Below are 17,744 nucleotides of genomic sequence, written 5' to 3' on the forward strand. Positions count from 1 at the left end.
CTCTCCAAACACAATTCACCAGTGAGGTGGAAAAAAGGGTCAGTCCTGCTCCAAGCCAGCAACAAATATGAGATGAAGCAGATGGGGTTCTGCTGTGGAGCTATTCATCAATGATCTACAGCTGAAGGATGCTGGAGACTTCACCTGCAATTCTGGCGATGAGCAAACTATGGCATCCTTGGTAGTGAAAGGTGACAAAAAGCTTTCACTTCACCTTCTAGGGAGCTCTAGGTTAGTTTAGATATTCCATATGTAAGATTCAGGGACACTGTTGCAGTAAGTCTGGTCCTTTTTTGTGATGAGGATTTCTGAATCAACAGTGGTGCAGTCTAATAGACTAGGTCTTCACAAAGACATAATTTCTCTCTCCTACTTATTCCTTTGCTGGCTCCTAAGAGCCCTAGGGCTGCAGGACTTGGCTGCGCAATGGGATGCCTTCACTGTAAATGCAACTGTACAAAAGCCTTGACCCCAGCCATTGTCCAGATGTCCCACAAATATACCATCCATTCCTACATCATCTGCAAGCACCTTCAGATCCCTCTTCTCTTACACACATCTGCCACCCAGTTCCTGTGCATTCACTCTGATTTCTAGAGCCCCATCTCCTTCCCTTGTAGATACAAATTCAGATGTAACTGTGGAGCTACCAAGGTTCTTCTAGGGACCTGGACTTGAGGAACTAAACTTCTACATGTGGTGCGTTGTAAATTAACCCATCAAAACTCCATCTTGACCCATCAGTGACAAACATCAGTGCAGAGACTTCCACAGTTCATCTCTCTTCTGGGTCTGGTTTGCAAATGAGGGGCACTATATAATGATGTTTCTCCATGCAGCTTTCCAAATGCCTAAGAACTTAGATATCAGGCAGGGTCTGGCGACTCTTGAGGGGTGCAGAGTGATTAGTGCTCCTGGAAATCCAGCACTTTCTGTCATTCCTTGTTTGGATTTTAAAGTAATTCTGGAATTGAGTTTGAACCAACTTTGATATTGCACCACAGTTTCAATAAACACAAGACTTAGTGACACAGTCAGCAATGAAACATAATTTTTTTCCTCTGATTTATCTCTGTTTAGCTTTGCCAGTAACCTTCACACAGCCACTCCAGAATCAGCAAGCCGAAGAAGGTGACACCATCACTTTGAGCTGTGAAATCTCAAAACCAAATGCCTCTGTGCAGTGGAAAAAGGCCGGGACAGTGCTGCGACCAAGTGACAAATACAAGATGCACCAAGCTGGGTCCGTGGCTGAGCTGATGATTCACAACCTGAGTGAAGCTGATGCTGGGGAATACATGTGCGACACAGGGGACCAGCAAACCACCGCAGCTGTGCTCGTGAAAGGTGGGGCTTTGCGTGGGGAAGAGCTGAACGGAGCTTGGTACCTGTGGCAGGGGCACATGATTAAGTAATTTGACAGCTAGACATTGTCCTGTGCCCAAACCAAATCATGGAGATCTAGGAGACGAGAGTGATTTCAGAGGGATAAGAACTGGGTCAGTTATCTTTAGGGAATCAGAAATGGGTCTTTAGTCAATGATTCTGTGGTTTAATGTTAACATCACCCACTAAAATCTGTTGACAATGCTTTCACAATACATAGATTGCATTATAAATACATATTATTTACTATATGCACAATACAGTATAACATGTATACTTTATAGACTGTCATCTATATGTGCATAATATATATGCACACATACATACATAATGCATCTGTAAGAATGTAACATGTTACTACATGCCCGTGCAACTACATTTCCATGCATTTAGTGCTTTGTGGTCATTCTTTCAAATAATATATTACTGTCAAGAAAGAGCATAACAGAATGTTTAATCCAGGAAGCATCACTTGAAAGTAAATATCAAACCCTGTTGACCTTTCCATAAAGAACCAGTAGCAACCATAGTGGAGACGCTGAAGGACATCACTTTGTATGAAGGAGAAGACGCAGTGTTTGAATGCAGGCTGTCCCGGGAAACAACTCAGGATGCCCAGTGGTTCCTGGGGGATGTTCCCCTGCAATCCAATGAAATGAATGAGATCAGAGTCCAAGGGACACGTCACACTTTGATCCTGAGGAAGGTGACACTAGAAGACTGTGCGCCCATCAGTTTCAAAGTCGGGCAGCATACCTCAGCAGCACAGCTAACGGTCCAAGGTGAGCAACCTCCTAGGAAGGGAGATTTAGAAGGCACTGGTAAGCACTGTCAATATTGCTTTATCTTCTGGAGAGGTTTATTTGGGATGAGGGATCTCTGGAAATCTTGGGAAATTTGGCTAACATAATTTAGGCATTTAAGAGGTAGATATGTACATCTGAGCTAGTCATTTCAGTCCTTTTTTGTAGTCCATGGAGTGAAGCAGACATCCTTGGAAGACCATCCAACTTATCCTGAAACAAGCAGCTAAGATATGTCAGAAGCAATGCTGAAGAATGTCAGGAATATGCTCTGAATTAATCTCCTACTTATGATGGGTTCAGGTCATATTTACTCCAAAAAAAGGTCCAAAAACTGTGAAAAAACCTTCCATTAAGTTCTACAGAATGATTCTGAAAGATGGGCCATGTCAATACCTTATCTTGTTTGTTCCTTTTTGATCTGGTTCACAACGTAACTGTAGGCACCCAGTTCTGATCTGGGGGCAATGCTGCATTAGGCGCTTGCAGCAGTGTTGGTACCCTCTTCTCCACAGTTGCTCCGGTCACCTTCGTAAAGGCTCTCCACAGCTTGGAGCTGCAGGAGGGTGGCACAGCTCACTTGTCCTGTGAGGTGTCCAAGCCTGATGTCCCAGTGGAATGGAAGAAAGGCACCTCTGTGATCCGCTCCAGCCAGAAGTGCAGCATCAAGCAGGAGGGGAACGTGCACACCCTGGTCATTCACGATTTGAACCGGGCAGACTCAGGGCAGTATAGCTGCCACACAGCTGATGGGAAGACCACTGCCAGACTAGAGGTTAAAGGTATGATTTCCCCTTTGCTCAGCAGTGGTGAGAGGTGTGCACGTCAATTTTTGGAGCTCTCCTAGTAGAAAACAGACATTGAGGTAGTGGAGCAAGTGCAGCAGAGGCCACCAAGTTTATCAGGGTGGCTGGAGCACATGAAGTATAAGGAGAGGCACGGGCAGCTGGGTTTGTTCAGCCTGGGGAAGAGGAGGTTGAGGGGGCACCTCGTTGCTGTCTGCAGCTTCCTAGTGGGGGCCTACGGAGGAGAGACATTCCTTGGGGTGCTCAGTAAACAGATGAGAGGCAACAAGTGCAAGCTGCAGCAAGAGAAGTTCAGCTTAGGAAAAAACCCAACTTTTCACAATGAAGGGGTGGTCAGGCACTGGAACTGGGACCCAGAGGGGTGGAGGACCTCCAGAGGTCCCTTCAGCCTTAATTATTCTGTAATTGATCCCTGGCTGCATGATCTGAAGCCTCAGGTCTGCAGACAAATATTCTCTGAGTGATTTTATCCTGTTCTGTGGTTTTATATTGGGGATGAAAAACCGTCTGGGCTTCAGAACATAGTACTGAAGTTAGCTGGGAATTCTTTGTGAGAAGAAGTCTCGGATATGAGGAGAGAAATGCAGCTGCTGTAAACTGAAATTTTTCCTGCTCTTTAATTCCTCTCCCTCCTCCTCCTCTTCTGACTGGCTTAGACCTAGGCATCCCTGCCCCTGGCAGCTCTCCTTAGGTAAATGCAGCCAGACCTGTGCATGAACTTCATGCATTATCAGTACCTTAAAAATAAAACATTCCTCCTTTCCCCCCCCCCCCCCCCCCAATTTTTTCACTTTGCACCATGCCCCCTTTCAAGCCCTGCCCGTGCTTTTCAAACACTGGCTGAAAAACGAGGAGGTGGAGGAAGGGTGCACAGCCATGCTGCACTGCGAGCTGACGAAACCCAGCGCACCCGTGGAGTGGAGGAAAGGGGATACGGTGCTGCAGCCAAGTGACAAGTACGAGATCCGGCAAGAAGGGACACGTGTTGAGCTCTTCATCTATGATGCTGAGGCTCAGGATGCTGGTGATTACACGTGTGACTCGGGGGATCAGCAGACCACTGCATCATTGCAAGTCAAAGGTAGGAGAAGCCTTGCTTGAACCAGAGAAGTTATGGCTGTGGCTGCCCTCCATAGGGGTGGTATGGAAGTTTTATCACTGAATTATCATTAATGCTCTGTATCTGTGAATTACAACTGCAGGAAAGGGTTTGATCTGCAATCTGTTCTTCAAAGAAGAATTTAGTGCCTTTTAAACCCAATTATATTTCTGTAGTTGCAATTTTGATCTCACTGTGAGAACTGGGAGCAAAACTGCAGCTGCTGCTAATGAAGGGTATGTACAAAAGCAGTTAGAAAACTTACCTGGTAAGAGGCTGGAGTATTTCACCGTACCTAGAACAGGCCCATTTTAAATTCAGCCATTTTAAATTAAATTTAATAACCTGTTTGTGCCTGAGCAGCCCCAGAATTATGGCTTCTTGCCTTTTTCTAGTGGCCACGTGGCTAAGTTTTTTGATTTTATAGTTTTATTCATTTTATACTGAGTGCTGTGTCTTTTGACTTGAGCAACAAGATCATGTTTTTAGATCCCGAGCTGAGCCACCATAACCAGCTCCTGCTCAGAGTGTGTGCTTTCAGCGATTAAATGTCCAAAACCTGTGATTGGTACTGTTGTGCCTTGAACTGCTTACACTGAAAATTGTGGGTATGCCCACATGAGCCCCTTAGAGGTCCTGTGACCTATGGCAATCCTTTATGGAGCAGCAGTGGACACCCTGGTGGTATCAGCAGCTGATGCCCATGGGTGTCTGGCTGTCGTGGTTCAGCCCCAGCCAGCAGCTCAGCACCACGCAGCCGCTTGCTCACTGCCCCTGCCCCGATGGCATGGGGGAGAGAATCGGAGGAGTAAGAGTGAGAAACACTCCTGGGCTGAGATAAGAACAGGTTAATAATTGAAATAAAGTGAAATAGTAATGATAATAGTAACAGTATAATAATGATAATAATAATAATGATAATACACCAAGCAAGTGATGCACAATGCAATTGCTCACCACCCGTCAACCGATGCCCAGACAGTTCCTGAGCAGCGATCGCTGCTCCCCGGCCAACCCCCCCCCAGTTTCTATACTGCCCATGACGCCATATGGTATGGAATAGCCCTTTGGGCCAGTTTGGATCAACTATTCTGGCTGTGCCCCCTCCCAGCTTCTTGTGCACCTGGCAGAGCATGGGAAGCTGAAAAGTCCTTTACTGGCATAAGCAGTACTCAGCAACAACTAAACCATCAGCGTGTTATCAGCATTCTTCTCATCCTAAATCCAAACCACAGCACTATGCCAGCTACTAGGGAGAAAATTAACTCTATCCCAGCCGAAACCAGGACACTGGCTTATGGCACAACTAAAATCCTGCTCTGAGCTTGGCCTTGCCAGCAGGCAAGTTATGGTTCAGAAAGATTGGAACTGCCAAGCTGGAGAAGTTGCAAGCAAGTTTCTCACCTCTGAGCATTGTCACTCATGCAGTTGCTTTTCCACTGCAGTACTACCTGTGCTGTTTAAGGAAGAGCTGAAAAATGTAGAGTCTGAAGAAGGGGGAACGGCTGTCTTGCACTGTGAGATCTCCAAGCCAGATGCCCCTGTTGAATGGAGAAAAGGAGGGGTGGTCATTCAGCCCAGTGACAAGTACGAGATGAAGCTGAAAGGCAGCATTGCTGAGCTGATTATCCATGGTGTAGAGCCTGATGACTGTGGGGATTATACCTGCAGCACTGGATACGAGATCACCACAGGTTCTGTGTATGTGCAAGGTAAGGTGAAATGTGGTGGAAATGCTCTGATTTTGCTGCCTGGATTTCTTATTCCAAAATCTTTGACAGTAACTGGCCAAACTTGTCTCAGATGCAAACAGTTGAAAGTCCATTCATTTCTTTCCTGATTTCAGTGAAGATATAAACACATCCAGGCTGAGGTTGGACCGATGTTTGTAAGTTAAGGTCGTTCAAAGTACTGACTGTACTGTGCACCATAGCAGAGGGTGGTACTGCTGAAAAACTATTTGCTTGGAGCAGTGGTCGTAAAAAATACCGAAATTCTTGTTATTACTGATTACAGCTTCTATCGTTGTTGACGTTCTTACTACTCTTTTAAAGCACTGTAAGTAAACATTTAAATGTTAAGCTACCTCTCTGCCTCCCACCTCATACAATGTCAGTGCAGATGGCTGCAACACGCAGGAGAGCCAATCATGACCTGGTCATGGAGTAGAGTTTCCTACCGCTGAAACAGTGTTTGCAGACCCACATGCTGCGCTTGCAAGTGGGTGAAGGATGGAAAGTGGTTTCTAAATCCCTTTTTCTAAAGAAAATTTTAGCTCTTTGTTCCCCGGAGCAGCATTAGGAGTTTAACTCTGCTGGACAACTTGCACTGTTGCTTGGGCTGGTTCTGCAGGTAGCGACATGTATATGTTTATGATTTTGTTTTCCTTTGGCACCTTCTCTTGCTCTGTTATACAGAAGAAGCAGCAGTCATAGTTTCTGGTTTAAAGAACACAGACGTCTTTGTGGGTGAGTCAGCCACGTTCACCTGCGAGCTCTCGCACCCGGGCGTGAAGAACGTGCAGTGGTGGCTCGATGGATCTCCCCTTCACAACAACTTTGTGACTGAAATCTCTGAGCAGGACGGGATGATCCACACTTTAACCCTAAATGACGTGGCGTGCCATGACTCGGGCACTGTCACCTTCAGAGCTGGGTCCCTTATATCTTCAGCTAAATTATTAGTCAAAGGTATTTTGTTGTTAGAAAGAAACACACAGCCACCTCTGGACTTGCTCAGTGCGCTAGTGCTTCTGCCTTCCAGGCTACCCTTACTAAATCCCTTCACAGTTCTTCTGTGTCCTGCAACCCTCCACTTCTCTAAGTCACCCATACTCATGCCAGAAGTCTTATAGGTACAACCACACTGATTTTTCTTTTTTTTTTTTTTTCTTCAGTGGTTCAGGTGAGGAAGGGTTGCAGGGTCAGGGATGCTGCTTTCACCTAACATCTAAGTAGAGCTGAACATAAACCACTGTGGTAGCACCTGATTTTTTTTTTTTTTTTAATCCCCACTTCAACTGTTTTTATAATACCACAAAATACTATGTAGCTGGAAATTCACAAAATTACCACTGTGCTGCTCCATAGCTAGGCTATTGGTGCTGACTCGGTATGTTCCCAAGACAAGACTTTGGGCTGTTATGTTGATGGCTCCAGGGCTCTTTCTGGAAACCAAAGGGTATATGACATTGCAGTACCATAGTGACAAAATGAGCCTCGTTTGTGGACTGCCAGAATAGTAATGGTCATCACTGCACTAGCAAAGCTTTCTGGTCTGTTGAATAAATATTTTTCTCATTTGGTAAGGGTAGCCACAAGCCGCAAATAACACTGAGCTCCAGACTTGATAAAGCAAGCTCCTTCACATCCAGTCCTTTTATAACCACTGGGAAAAGTTGTTATTTTTCAGACAAAAGTAACACTTATTCCTTGCTTGGAAAAGGGCTTTGTGTATATGGCGATATAAAGTGTTAAGAGTTCTTTCCTAAAATCTACCCCCATGCTATAACTGTCTACCATAACAGGAATGATCCACAATATGGAGTTGTAGTCAGTGGTTGATGTCTCCTTCTCTGGATAATGTGTCCCTTGTACATTCAGAAAATTTAACCCTCTGAAAAGATAAAATGCCAGATCACTTCTTCCTAATATCAGAATGATGCAGCAACAACATAGTGTGCAAACCCCCCAAATCCCATGTCCATTTCTATCGATTTTGAGTTTCACATTTTCAGGGAGAGAACCTGGATCTGAGCTCTCTAAGCAAAGAACGACAGTGGGCCTAAAACGTAAATTAAAAATAAATGCATCATTAGGTATTCCACTTAGTCAAATAAAGGGCTCCTGAGAAGTTTTCATTTCACAGAATCACAGCATCGTTGATGTTGGAAGGGACCTCTGGAGATCATCTAGTCCAACCCCACAGCTCATGCTAGTACACATATATGTAGATACTTTGTGCTTCTATTAAGGCAAGATCTCCTTAATGTGAACCTGAATCACAGTAGCATATGACTGTAATTGGATTAGGATGAGAAAGGTATTTAAAAAACACCCCAGTTACAGTGTGCTCAATAACACTTGATTTAATAGGAAAGTAAAACATTAGTAAAATTCTAACTGTGCCTGTATTAACAGCCAATTTTGTACACTTTATTTTGCCCAGAAATTTGAAAATAGATCTGTCTTTGAAGTAGGTGTATTTCAATCTATTTAGCTATCCATGGCTCGTTCTTCATCAAGGAACAAGTTGTCTTTCTCTCTGTTCCATGCGCCCCATTCTCCTGGTGTAAGGCATGCTTGTAACTGGATGTATTCTATAATAAGTGAGACCTCATGACAACTTTTCTTATTGGGCCTTCACAATATCATTGCCCTACAACTACATTCATTCAGTGGCCTAGCATGACAGCATCTTCACGTATGGGTGGGGGGGGGAAATGGAAAAGGTTGAAGGAGCTGCCACCTTCTTCTGACCCCTTTGGGCAGGGTGGGAATTACAGGCGGCAGTGTACACGTTGACCCCTAAGTCCCAAGGAGCTTTCTACCATTCTGCGTGGGTGAGTAGGGCCACCAAGGTCTTAGCCTAGCAGTGGCAAAGCGCAACGGGGCAGTGGAACCAGGACACCTTCCTTCTCCAAGACCACAGGTGACATTTGCTGTGAGGAGCACGTGTCTGCATCTTATGAAAGGAGATGATATTGTACTCCCCAGCTGCACAGGTATCTTCTTGCTTCTTCAGTCCTGGTGTAACCAAAACATCTCCATGATGTGCCATTGATGCCTCTCCTCCATAAACATACATGCAGACACGTGGAGCGGTACAGGGAGCCTTAGAAAATAGGATCAAGCCTTGCAACAAGTTTCCAAAAGACAATTGCAAAACTATCTTTGCTTCCCAAGGTCTGCTAGTAGCACACCAAATCCTCAGCCTCATGCACCAGTTTCAAGAGGAGCATTTGAGACAGAGGTCCAGTGTAGTTTATTCTAGCTGGCTTGTGATCAGAACAACCATTTGAAAGATAAAGACATATATCAGCTTTCTCTGACTCTCATCTTTTTATGTCCCATTGTAGCCCTATCAATTTCTGGGGGAAGCTGACATAGTTCTGCTGAGAAGGATGTTGCAGAGAGAATTCCATTTTTCAGACTTCACTGAGATTTTTCTTTTTAGCCTATATATTGCAGTTGTATGCACGTGGTCCAATTTGACATCTCAGGAGGGACTCCTTGGCTGCTTTGGAAGCTCACAATATTTTGAGGTTAGATATATCCACTGTGCCCTACAGTTGCCTCCCAAGAAGCAGAACTAGTATTTTAGAAGACTGAATGCTTGAAAGCAGCCTCATGGACCTCATCTTCTTCAGAGGAGCTGCATACCCAGCTGCTCTCAGCATTTTATGGGCTCTCAGTGTGAGTCTGCAATGATTCATGCTACATCTCTAGATCAGCTACTGTAAAGGAAATAATATGATTTTCCCCCAAACTATGTCTCTGCTCCAGAGGAATGCATGGTTAATCAAAACAATAAGTACCTGTCTCCAGTGAAGTGCTCTTTTTTTGTCACATTTGTCCTGGATCTTTGCTCCTCATGCTGCCAGTGACTCCTGACATATAGCCATCACCACCACAGGACACGAATGAGTATTTGCATTTGAGTATTACATTTCTTTCTACTGAGTGGTTGCAGTTTGCTCGTACAAGGAGCCTCCAGTAGAGTTTGCGGCATTTTCCTATTGCTATGTGAGGTTGAGAGTTACAGGGAACCACTCACAGGACCCCATCCGTTGCAGTCCTCTGTCTCACACTCGCACTCCTGCCACATTCTGGGAAGCAGAAACTTTTCACATCCAGCACTTCCTAGTCTAGAGGATTTCAGCATTGCTGGGAGAAAAACTAAGCCTGGAGGGAATCACAGCAGATGTTCTGCACTGAAGTTCATATTCAGGACTGTTAAAGCACAAGCCTTACTTGCTGGTGGCCCATTTTCCAGTGTGACAGTTGTTTCTAACGTGCCACTTTTGCTTCAACCCTGCTTGACGCTGACACAAGCACAGACTAAACTGCTAATCCCCAGTGTGACCGGTCAGCTTCCTGCTTGCACTGTCACTCTGCTTGCTCCCCACAGGCTCTGTGCTTGTCAAAAATCTCTAAGTTGCGATTTCCATGAGGATCCACTAATGCATGTCCTTCCTGACGTGTTGGTTAACAGATCCAACCATTGAAGTGGTCAGTCCCATGCAGGATATAACTGTTGATGAAGATGGCACAGCAGAGTTCATATGCCAATATTCTAGGCCAGTTCACGCCATATGGAAGAAAGATGATCAGGAAATACATGCAGATGGGCAGCGAGTGATTATCGATCAGGACTGGAATGTAAGCATACTAAAAATTAAACCTACGGTACCAGAAGACACTGGCATCTATTCTTGTGAAGCTGAAGGCATTAAAGTGATGGCTGCACTTGATGTTCAAGGTGAGGTCTTCCAGCCAAAGAGGAAGACTACCATGGGTTCCAAATAAAAGAGGTGGAAAAATCATGGCAGCACCTCACAATAAGTGACACATCAGATACCCACTCTTTGATGTTCACTCCAGTACCGATAACGACAATAAAAGTAGTTGGGAGTTAATGGGAATTGAATATGAAACTGCAGCACTTCACCGGAGCTTAGTTCTAATTAACGCTCGCTTATCCTACCACTTACACATCATACCTCTTCTACAGTGAACTGGAACATCAGTGCAATGGGATGTGTCCTGCTGAATTATTGTAAAATCACAGATATAATGTCGGTCCACAGGAATAATAAGAGTCCTTTTTACTGTTACAGAGTGCTTTTTACACACAGTGTACCTTAAAATCAGTAGCTAATGGATAGTGTGGAATTTCATTTTATTTTCAGCTAAGCTAAGGTAGCTTGGTATTTTACTTATTTCAAATACTGATCACACAGGAATTGCCTTCTCACTTGGCATCAGTATTTGTGAGGACCCTGAGAAACAGTAAATATAAATATTAACAGTAGGTTTAGGATTTTATATTGATGTTTCTTAATTTTTTTCTGCGGTGTGTGGAATTACTGTTTTCGATCACCAGATGAATTAGTGTGATCAGCAAGAGCAATGGTTCTGATTTGATTTCTGAATATTTGTGTTTTGTTAAGCAATTATGCCTTCTTGCTTAACCAGAGTTGTGAGTACAGAAGAGCAGGGTATTATTTATTATAACATTTCCTACATTGATAAACACTTTCCATTTTAGGGATTTAAAAAGATGTGACTGAACATAATCTAAAAGCATCCCAGAGGAGGTAGGATTTGCAATTGGCTGGTTTTCATAGTTAGGGAAACCAGCACTCCAAAAGTGCACAAATGAACAGCTTGGATATGTTCTAACAAAATTATACATTCTCCAAGGATTTACAAACCCCTCATTGCTCTCCATAAGTATGAATATTATAAAATACAGAACTTTTTTTGGTAACTCATGCTTTTTCTTTTTTTTTTTTTTTTTTTTTGCTATTAAATAAATTGTTCAGTTTTTGTGGGTTTTTTGTTTTGGTTTGGTTTGGTTTTTTTTGCTTACAACAGTTCCAGATAGTGGTTATAGAGATCTAAACAGGAATGTCTCAGGGCGTTGATTTATATTATAGATCACACTGACCATTGTATGGTATTTGTGTAAACTGTATTTACCCAACCATGTGTTCCCACTGTTCTGCATGTAATTGTCCATGTAGCTGGTCTAACGTGAATTATATTCACATGCACCAGCCCACATTTAATTTTGCATCAGGATGATTGTTTATGTGCAAATGCCAACTGATGTATGACTCTGCAGGTAAACGGAGTGTGTAGATGTGTGCATGTTTCTGACCACACAATTCACCACACACGCATGAGAAAATAAACCTAATACATTATCACAGAGCTTTTGTAATAATTCAGAAATTTACTATTCAAAATACTGTTAATATAATTTTTAACTTTTTGTATGTTTCCTAGAGGCAGACTTTTTAACTCACATGACAGTCACTATAGCTTTGCCAACTATAATATTCTCTCATATTTGCTTTGCATGAAAGGTAGTAAGATTTTATCATAAGCTGGTAGTGGATTCACATCTCCTCAATTATGATGATAACTGTGCTGCCTGGGAGATCTCTGGGAAACGTTTCCTGCTATGGGACAGAAGGAATTTGATTATCTTCCTAAGCTATCCCTTCCTATCAACTATTGGCCTGATTCATAGAAACACCAACAATTTTTTCATTATTTGTAAAAACAGAAGTCAGGTTTCTGGAGGAAGTCTAGATGAAATGCTAGAGGTCCTAGAGGTTTATTATTATTTTTAAACTATCTCACTACTTAAAATGTTTTTAAATGTAGTATGGTGGTAGAGCATGGTTGAAATCAACAACTAAACCTAGAAGCACAGTTTATCACATCCACACCCTTTCCATCACCTTTCCAGCAGTGGGAATCATCCAGTGCTCCAAGGCTTGTTAATATTCAGATATGCATGGCCAAGAAATGAATACTGTTCGTTGTCCTTCTTTGCTAGCCAAGAACAGCATTGTCCAGGGCTTGGAGAATGTGGAAGCCATGGAAGGAGGAGAAGCCCTGTTTGAATGCTATCTCTCCAAGCCCGAGTGCTACAATTACAACTGGCTGATTGATGATGAACCTGCCAAAACTACAGAAAACACAGAGATGGTTTACTTTGAAAATGGACGCAGGCATCTTCTGCTGCTGAAGAACCTAACCCCCCGGGACAGCTGCAGGGTGACTTTTATGTGCAGCGATGCAGTGACCTCAGCCTTCTTGACGGTGAAAGGTAACTGAAGCACTCGTGGATGGGGAATCTTAAATTTCTCATTGGAAAGGACAAATGAACCAGAAAAATATGATAAGTAGCAAGATGAAAAGTTGCATTTATTACTTGCTTCTTACCTAAATCTTCTTCCCACACAATATATGGATGATGTTTTACAATTTCCTTTTTTTTCTTGTTCCATATGCCATGACATGGATATAAGCAGGATCAGCTGGCAATGAGTTAGCAGCAAATGACTGTCTTAGAGTTGTAATTTTCTGATGAGTTGGGTTGTGTTTATAGGTACTTCAGGGCTTTAGAGATGAAAGTTACATCAGCAACAATATTATCTCTGCATCCTAGTATTTTATGCTCTTACTGGAGACCCTTGTGGATATAAGAACCCCTTTCAGAGTACAAGAAGAGCCATCCTCAGTCATAGCATGGTATCTCCATTATGGTTTTCTGCTACTTGGGAAAGAAAAACATTGTTAAGTTGATTTTTGCTCCTGAATGTTTTGGAAAGTTTCAGTTCTCAATGATACCTTCTGTTCTAGTGACATAAGTAACCTCCCTTTGAATGATCTCCTTGGTCTCCAAGGCCTGACTGTCCAGAGCTTCAGCATAAATATTCACAAAATCTCTTGCTTGTATTTGTTTCTGTAACTGAGGGCCTATTTTTATTTACAGAATGGCGCTTACGGATCTTGCAGCCTCTCACAGATGTCGAAGTCTCTCCAGGGGAGAAAGCTATATTTAGCTGCGTTCTAAGTGAAGCAGTGCCAATTACTGAAGTTGCCTGGTATAGTAATGACATAGAGATCCAGTCAGATGAGGACTGGGAGGTACAAGCAGATGGAAACAAATACAAACTTATTCTGAAAAAAGCCCAACCTCATCATTCTGGAGAGGTGACCTTTGCTTCCAGGGAAGCAATTGCATCAGCCAAGTTATCTGTGATAGGTAAGTGTCTGTCAAGTGGCACTTGAAATCTCAGACTTTGGTATTGAGCTACAACATTGAATTTTCTAATCTTTGTACTGATTCTTTTCTCTTTGCCTTACATGTCCCAAGCTAGTGTTCTTAGTCTGAGAGGATGCTACCAGGCAACTTGTTCTTTGACCAGAAACAGTCTACTTCATCAGAAGAAAATTATATCAGGCTAGCGATGGTAGAGATGTTCACCACCTTTCTTTAGCTTCAGTCTTTTGTAAAATGTAACATAGAGTCTAACGGGAATCAATTTACTCAGAGTTCAACATCACCCTCAGCAAACGTTGGACATGGGAAGGAGCTGAATGAGAGTGCACATGGAGACATTATCCAGGGCAGCAGAGTACTATTTGAAATCTGCTCATTTACTCAAGTGCAGGGCAACCGGTTTTCCAGATTAATGAGTTGCATATTAAAATCTTCCTGTGGGTGAGATCCATGAAACACACACCTTGTACTTCAGAGAGACAAGAGTGAATAGCTCTTGGAGTACTTCAAAAGTAGAAAAGATGATAGTTCCCCAATTCCCTTGTGGGGCAAGTTGGACCAATGATTCATCAATGTCCATTCCAGCACCCAAGGTCTGGCTCCTTCCCACAGTGGGATAGGTGTGTCACCCAGCAATGGTCACGCCAGCACAACCCCAGTGATGGTTATGAGATAATTGCAAGGTGTTTTAGCTGTACGCTGTAGTTGAGATAGTCAAGAGCCACTGATTGACCATCCATTCTTTAAATTATTATGGGTAGTCTGTTTGTCTAATGATTTCTGAGACTTGAGAGATCTCTGCTATATTCCAGTCATTTCCGCAAAAAATTAGTTGTTGATGGATTTAAAACAGCGTTATCTTATTTTGGGCACCTACATTTCAGGAACTGCAAAATACCACCCTCATGAACTCCTCCTGTTGACAGACTTTCTGTATGAAATTTGGCTGAAAATAGAGAAAAGAAGCTTTTATGTTATGTTTGTTGTGTCCAGAATCAAAGAACTGTCTGTTGACCTTTTTTGCCTTTAATTTCTTGGAGTAGTACATCGTGGCAGGTCATTTACTTGGTAAATACCTTGACCTTGAAGACTAAAAGAATTATTTCTGTCTTCTAAGCTGAAGAGTAAATTAAGCGAGGAACATTTTCCAGTGTACTGATTATGATCATCAGTAGCCAATCTGGTAGGACACCAGACCATTCCCATTATATGTTTATTTGTTATTGACTGATGCTGTGACATGTATGGCAATCACACAAAAATTGAGTGACTTGCTATTAAATTACCAGAGTTATTCTGTAGTCCAACAATAACTTGATTTCCATTAAGGTCAGACCTGAAATAAATATGATCAAGGCCCAAATGTACTTGAAGTTTTCAGCTAAGTTCCTTGATAAGACAGACAGCGTAGGGTCATCTTTATTTTGAGCTGGGTGGGACAAAGCAGCAGGAAAAAATCAGAACAATATGTGACATTAAGTAAGTGAGATGACAGTTGGACAATGAATGTTTGTAATTAGCAGTGTAGATGAGGGCAGACAAAGGAAAAACGAATGGTGCACAGGTATGTCTTATGGTCATGGGCACATACCCAGTCAACTTTACAATAAGACAAATACTGAATCTGTTGTGCTTCCTTCTTATTGTTTGTAGAAGGCTCTTGGTTGTTATAATGCTATAAAGCATTATTGCTCACATTGTACATCATGGGACCTCTGTTGTGCCTTCAGCCCGCCCCGATCCACCTGAAGAACCAGAGGTTTTAAGTAAGAACAGCCACTCTGTAACTCTGTCTTGGTACAAGCCGTTGAGCGATGGCGGTTGTGACATCCTAGGCTACAACGTGGAGAGGAAAATCCCAGGTATTGGCTGGCAGTCATGCAGCCAGGGCATTATTCAAAACACAGAGTTTATGGTGGACGATCTCACCCCTGGTGAACCCTACAGATTCCGCGTCTCGGCTATAAACAAAGTTGGGGCCAGCGAGCCAGTCCACTTCCCTCAGACGGTGCGGCTAGGTGAGAATGGAGAGATGCCCCCATGGAGAACTGCAAGCTGCTGTAGACCTTGTGTTTCGCATGGCATGCCTGCTTACCTGTTCCAGGCATCTCCTGGAAGAGTTCTCTCTGCAACGTCTTTCAGTGCTTTGCCGCCAACACAATAGAGGAGAAAGAGCTTGGAAATCTTGTTCCGGGCTGCTGCAAACAAACCTGCTGTGTTGTTAGTACTCAACACTTATTTTCTCCAAACTGCATCAAGCTGTCTTGCAGCCTGCACTGCATCCATGTGTTGTCCGGTCACCATGAGTTTCTTCCCTGATTGGGTTAGGATGGAATGAGTCAAAAGGGGCATGCTGGAATGCATTCGGGGTAACCAAGACTCTAGTACCAATGCAGTGGGTGGGCAGTGTTGTCTTCTTCACCCATCTTCCTCTTTCATTATATTATTTGTGTATCATTTTCAATAACCCCCCACAAAGAAATGCTGGAGGACACCGTTCCTTTGCTGTCTGTTGGTGAAACTTTGGAAGCTACAGTGGGATGGAGAGCCACTCCCTCAATCTTTCTTTTCTTGCAACTCTTTCTGTGATAGCCAAGTGCCCAACAAATTCCTTGAAGTGGGAATAATAATAAAAAATCCTCTTTTGCTTAAGGCTCAGACACATGATGATGTGTTTGCAACATAACAACTACCAGTGCTGGACCCTGATAACTCTGCATACGCTGACTTTGTCTACAATAAACCCAAGGCATTTTGGGCAGTGACCTCCTCACACCGGTGAAATGTGCAGAGGGGCGGATCACGCTGAGGAGCGTGCTGCTTTTGGGAACTCAGCTGTGTGATTTACATCCCAGTCAACATCTCCATGTTTAATGCGTTTGTCTTGACTTCATTTTGAGTATCACTGCCATAAAAAGTGCATGCCATTGGGAGGCCTTCTTCCAAAGTAAAGAAGATACAGAGAATTTTTATTTTTAAATTCTTTATGCTTTTTGAGAATTTTTACTCTTCTAAGCTAGTGTAAATTTCTTTTTTTTATTTTATTTTCAAGACTGGGATGGATGCTGCTTTTAATAATTTTTTTTCTTTTTATTGTTTCTTTCTTGTGTCACTTCAGACGGGCTTCACTTCTAAACATTAAGATCTTCTAGAATCTGTAGGACTGCTTGAATACTGGTGATGGGTAAATGAAGATCAGCAAATAAACACAGGGATGTGAAAAATGCAACCACTTTTGCATGCATATATTTAAATGGAGCTGGTTTAACCGTGGGGAGAGCTTGTAAAGTTATTTTTATATTATCTTTGGAAGTGCAAACGATGGATGTTACCAGTCATTTTTCTTTCCTTTGGTTGTCAACAACAGCCAAAGAATCTATAAATGAAGGATGGGATTCTTGGATATTTTATAGAGTGATCTTGAGTGCCATAAAGACAGATTATAATATGTTCTTTGTGTTAATTCACTTTTTTGTGATTACAGAGCCTCCAGTTACAGTCACCCATCCTTTGGTGGGAGGATCCGTCTCAGAAGGGGAGGTGGCTCGCTTGGAGTGCAAGTTATCAAGTGAAACTGAAAAGAGAGTGACATGGTTCAAAGGAAAAGAACAAATACAAGCTGGAGGGAGATACGAGATCCTCTCTGATGGAAAAAAGCAGATACTCATTATTCATGCATTTAAACCTGAAGATCAGGACACATATACCTGCATGGTTTCTCCAGAAGTCAAATCTGTTGCCAGCTTGTGTCTTGAAGGTACAGAGAGCACATTCCTGTGACGTTAAATCAGTTCTGTTTATGGACATCCAGGGGCATCTCCACAGCTTGGGCTGGAATTAATTTTC

At 42.8% G+C, this 17,744-nt stretch overlaps 1 protein-coding gene across 1 annotated transcript in view; it reads left to right on the plus strand.

The window, feature by feature from the left end:
- OBSCN (obscurin, cytoskeletal calmodulin and titin-interacting RhoGEF) overlaps window positions 1–17,744 on the plus strand; it is a 190,216-nt gene that overhangs the window by 103,925 nt on the left and 68,547 nt on the right. Inside the window, exons 61-71 of the mRNA XM_075704703.1 lie at window positions 1,081–1,347; window positions 1,899–2,168; window positions 2,705–2,971; window positions 3,810–4,076; window positions 5,540–5,806; window positions 6,512–6,784; window positions 10,308–10,574; window positions 12,666–12,938; window positions 13,608–13,880; window positions 15,629–15,916; window positions 17,383–17,655. Coding sequence (XP_075560818.1) covers window positions 1,081–1,347; window positions 1,899–2,168; window positions 2,705–2,971; window positions 3,810–4,076; window positions 5,540–5,806; window positions 6,512–6,784; window positions 10,308–10,574; window positions 12,666–12,938; window positions 13,608–13,880; window positions 15,629–15,916; window positions 17,383–17,655 — 2,985 coding nt within the window. The remainder of the gene's footprint in view (window positions 1–1,080; window positions 1,348–1,898; window positions 2,169–2,704; window positions 2,972–3,809; window positions 4,077–5,539; window positions 5,807–6,511; window positions 6,785–10,307; window positions 10,575–12,665; window positions 12,939–13,607; window positions 13,881–15,628; window positions 15,917–17,382; window positions 17,656–17,744) is intronic.

This window comes from Pelecanus crispus, chromosome 2, assembly GCF_030463565.1.
Source record: "Pelecanus crispus isolate bPelCri1 chromosome 2, bPelCri1.pri, whole genome shotgun sequence".
Taxonomy (NCBI): Eukaryota; Metazoa; Chordata; class Aves; order Pelecaniformes; family Pelecanidae; genus Pelecanus; species Pelecanus crispus.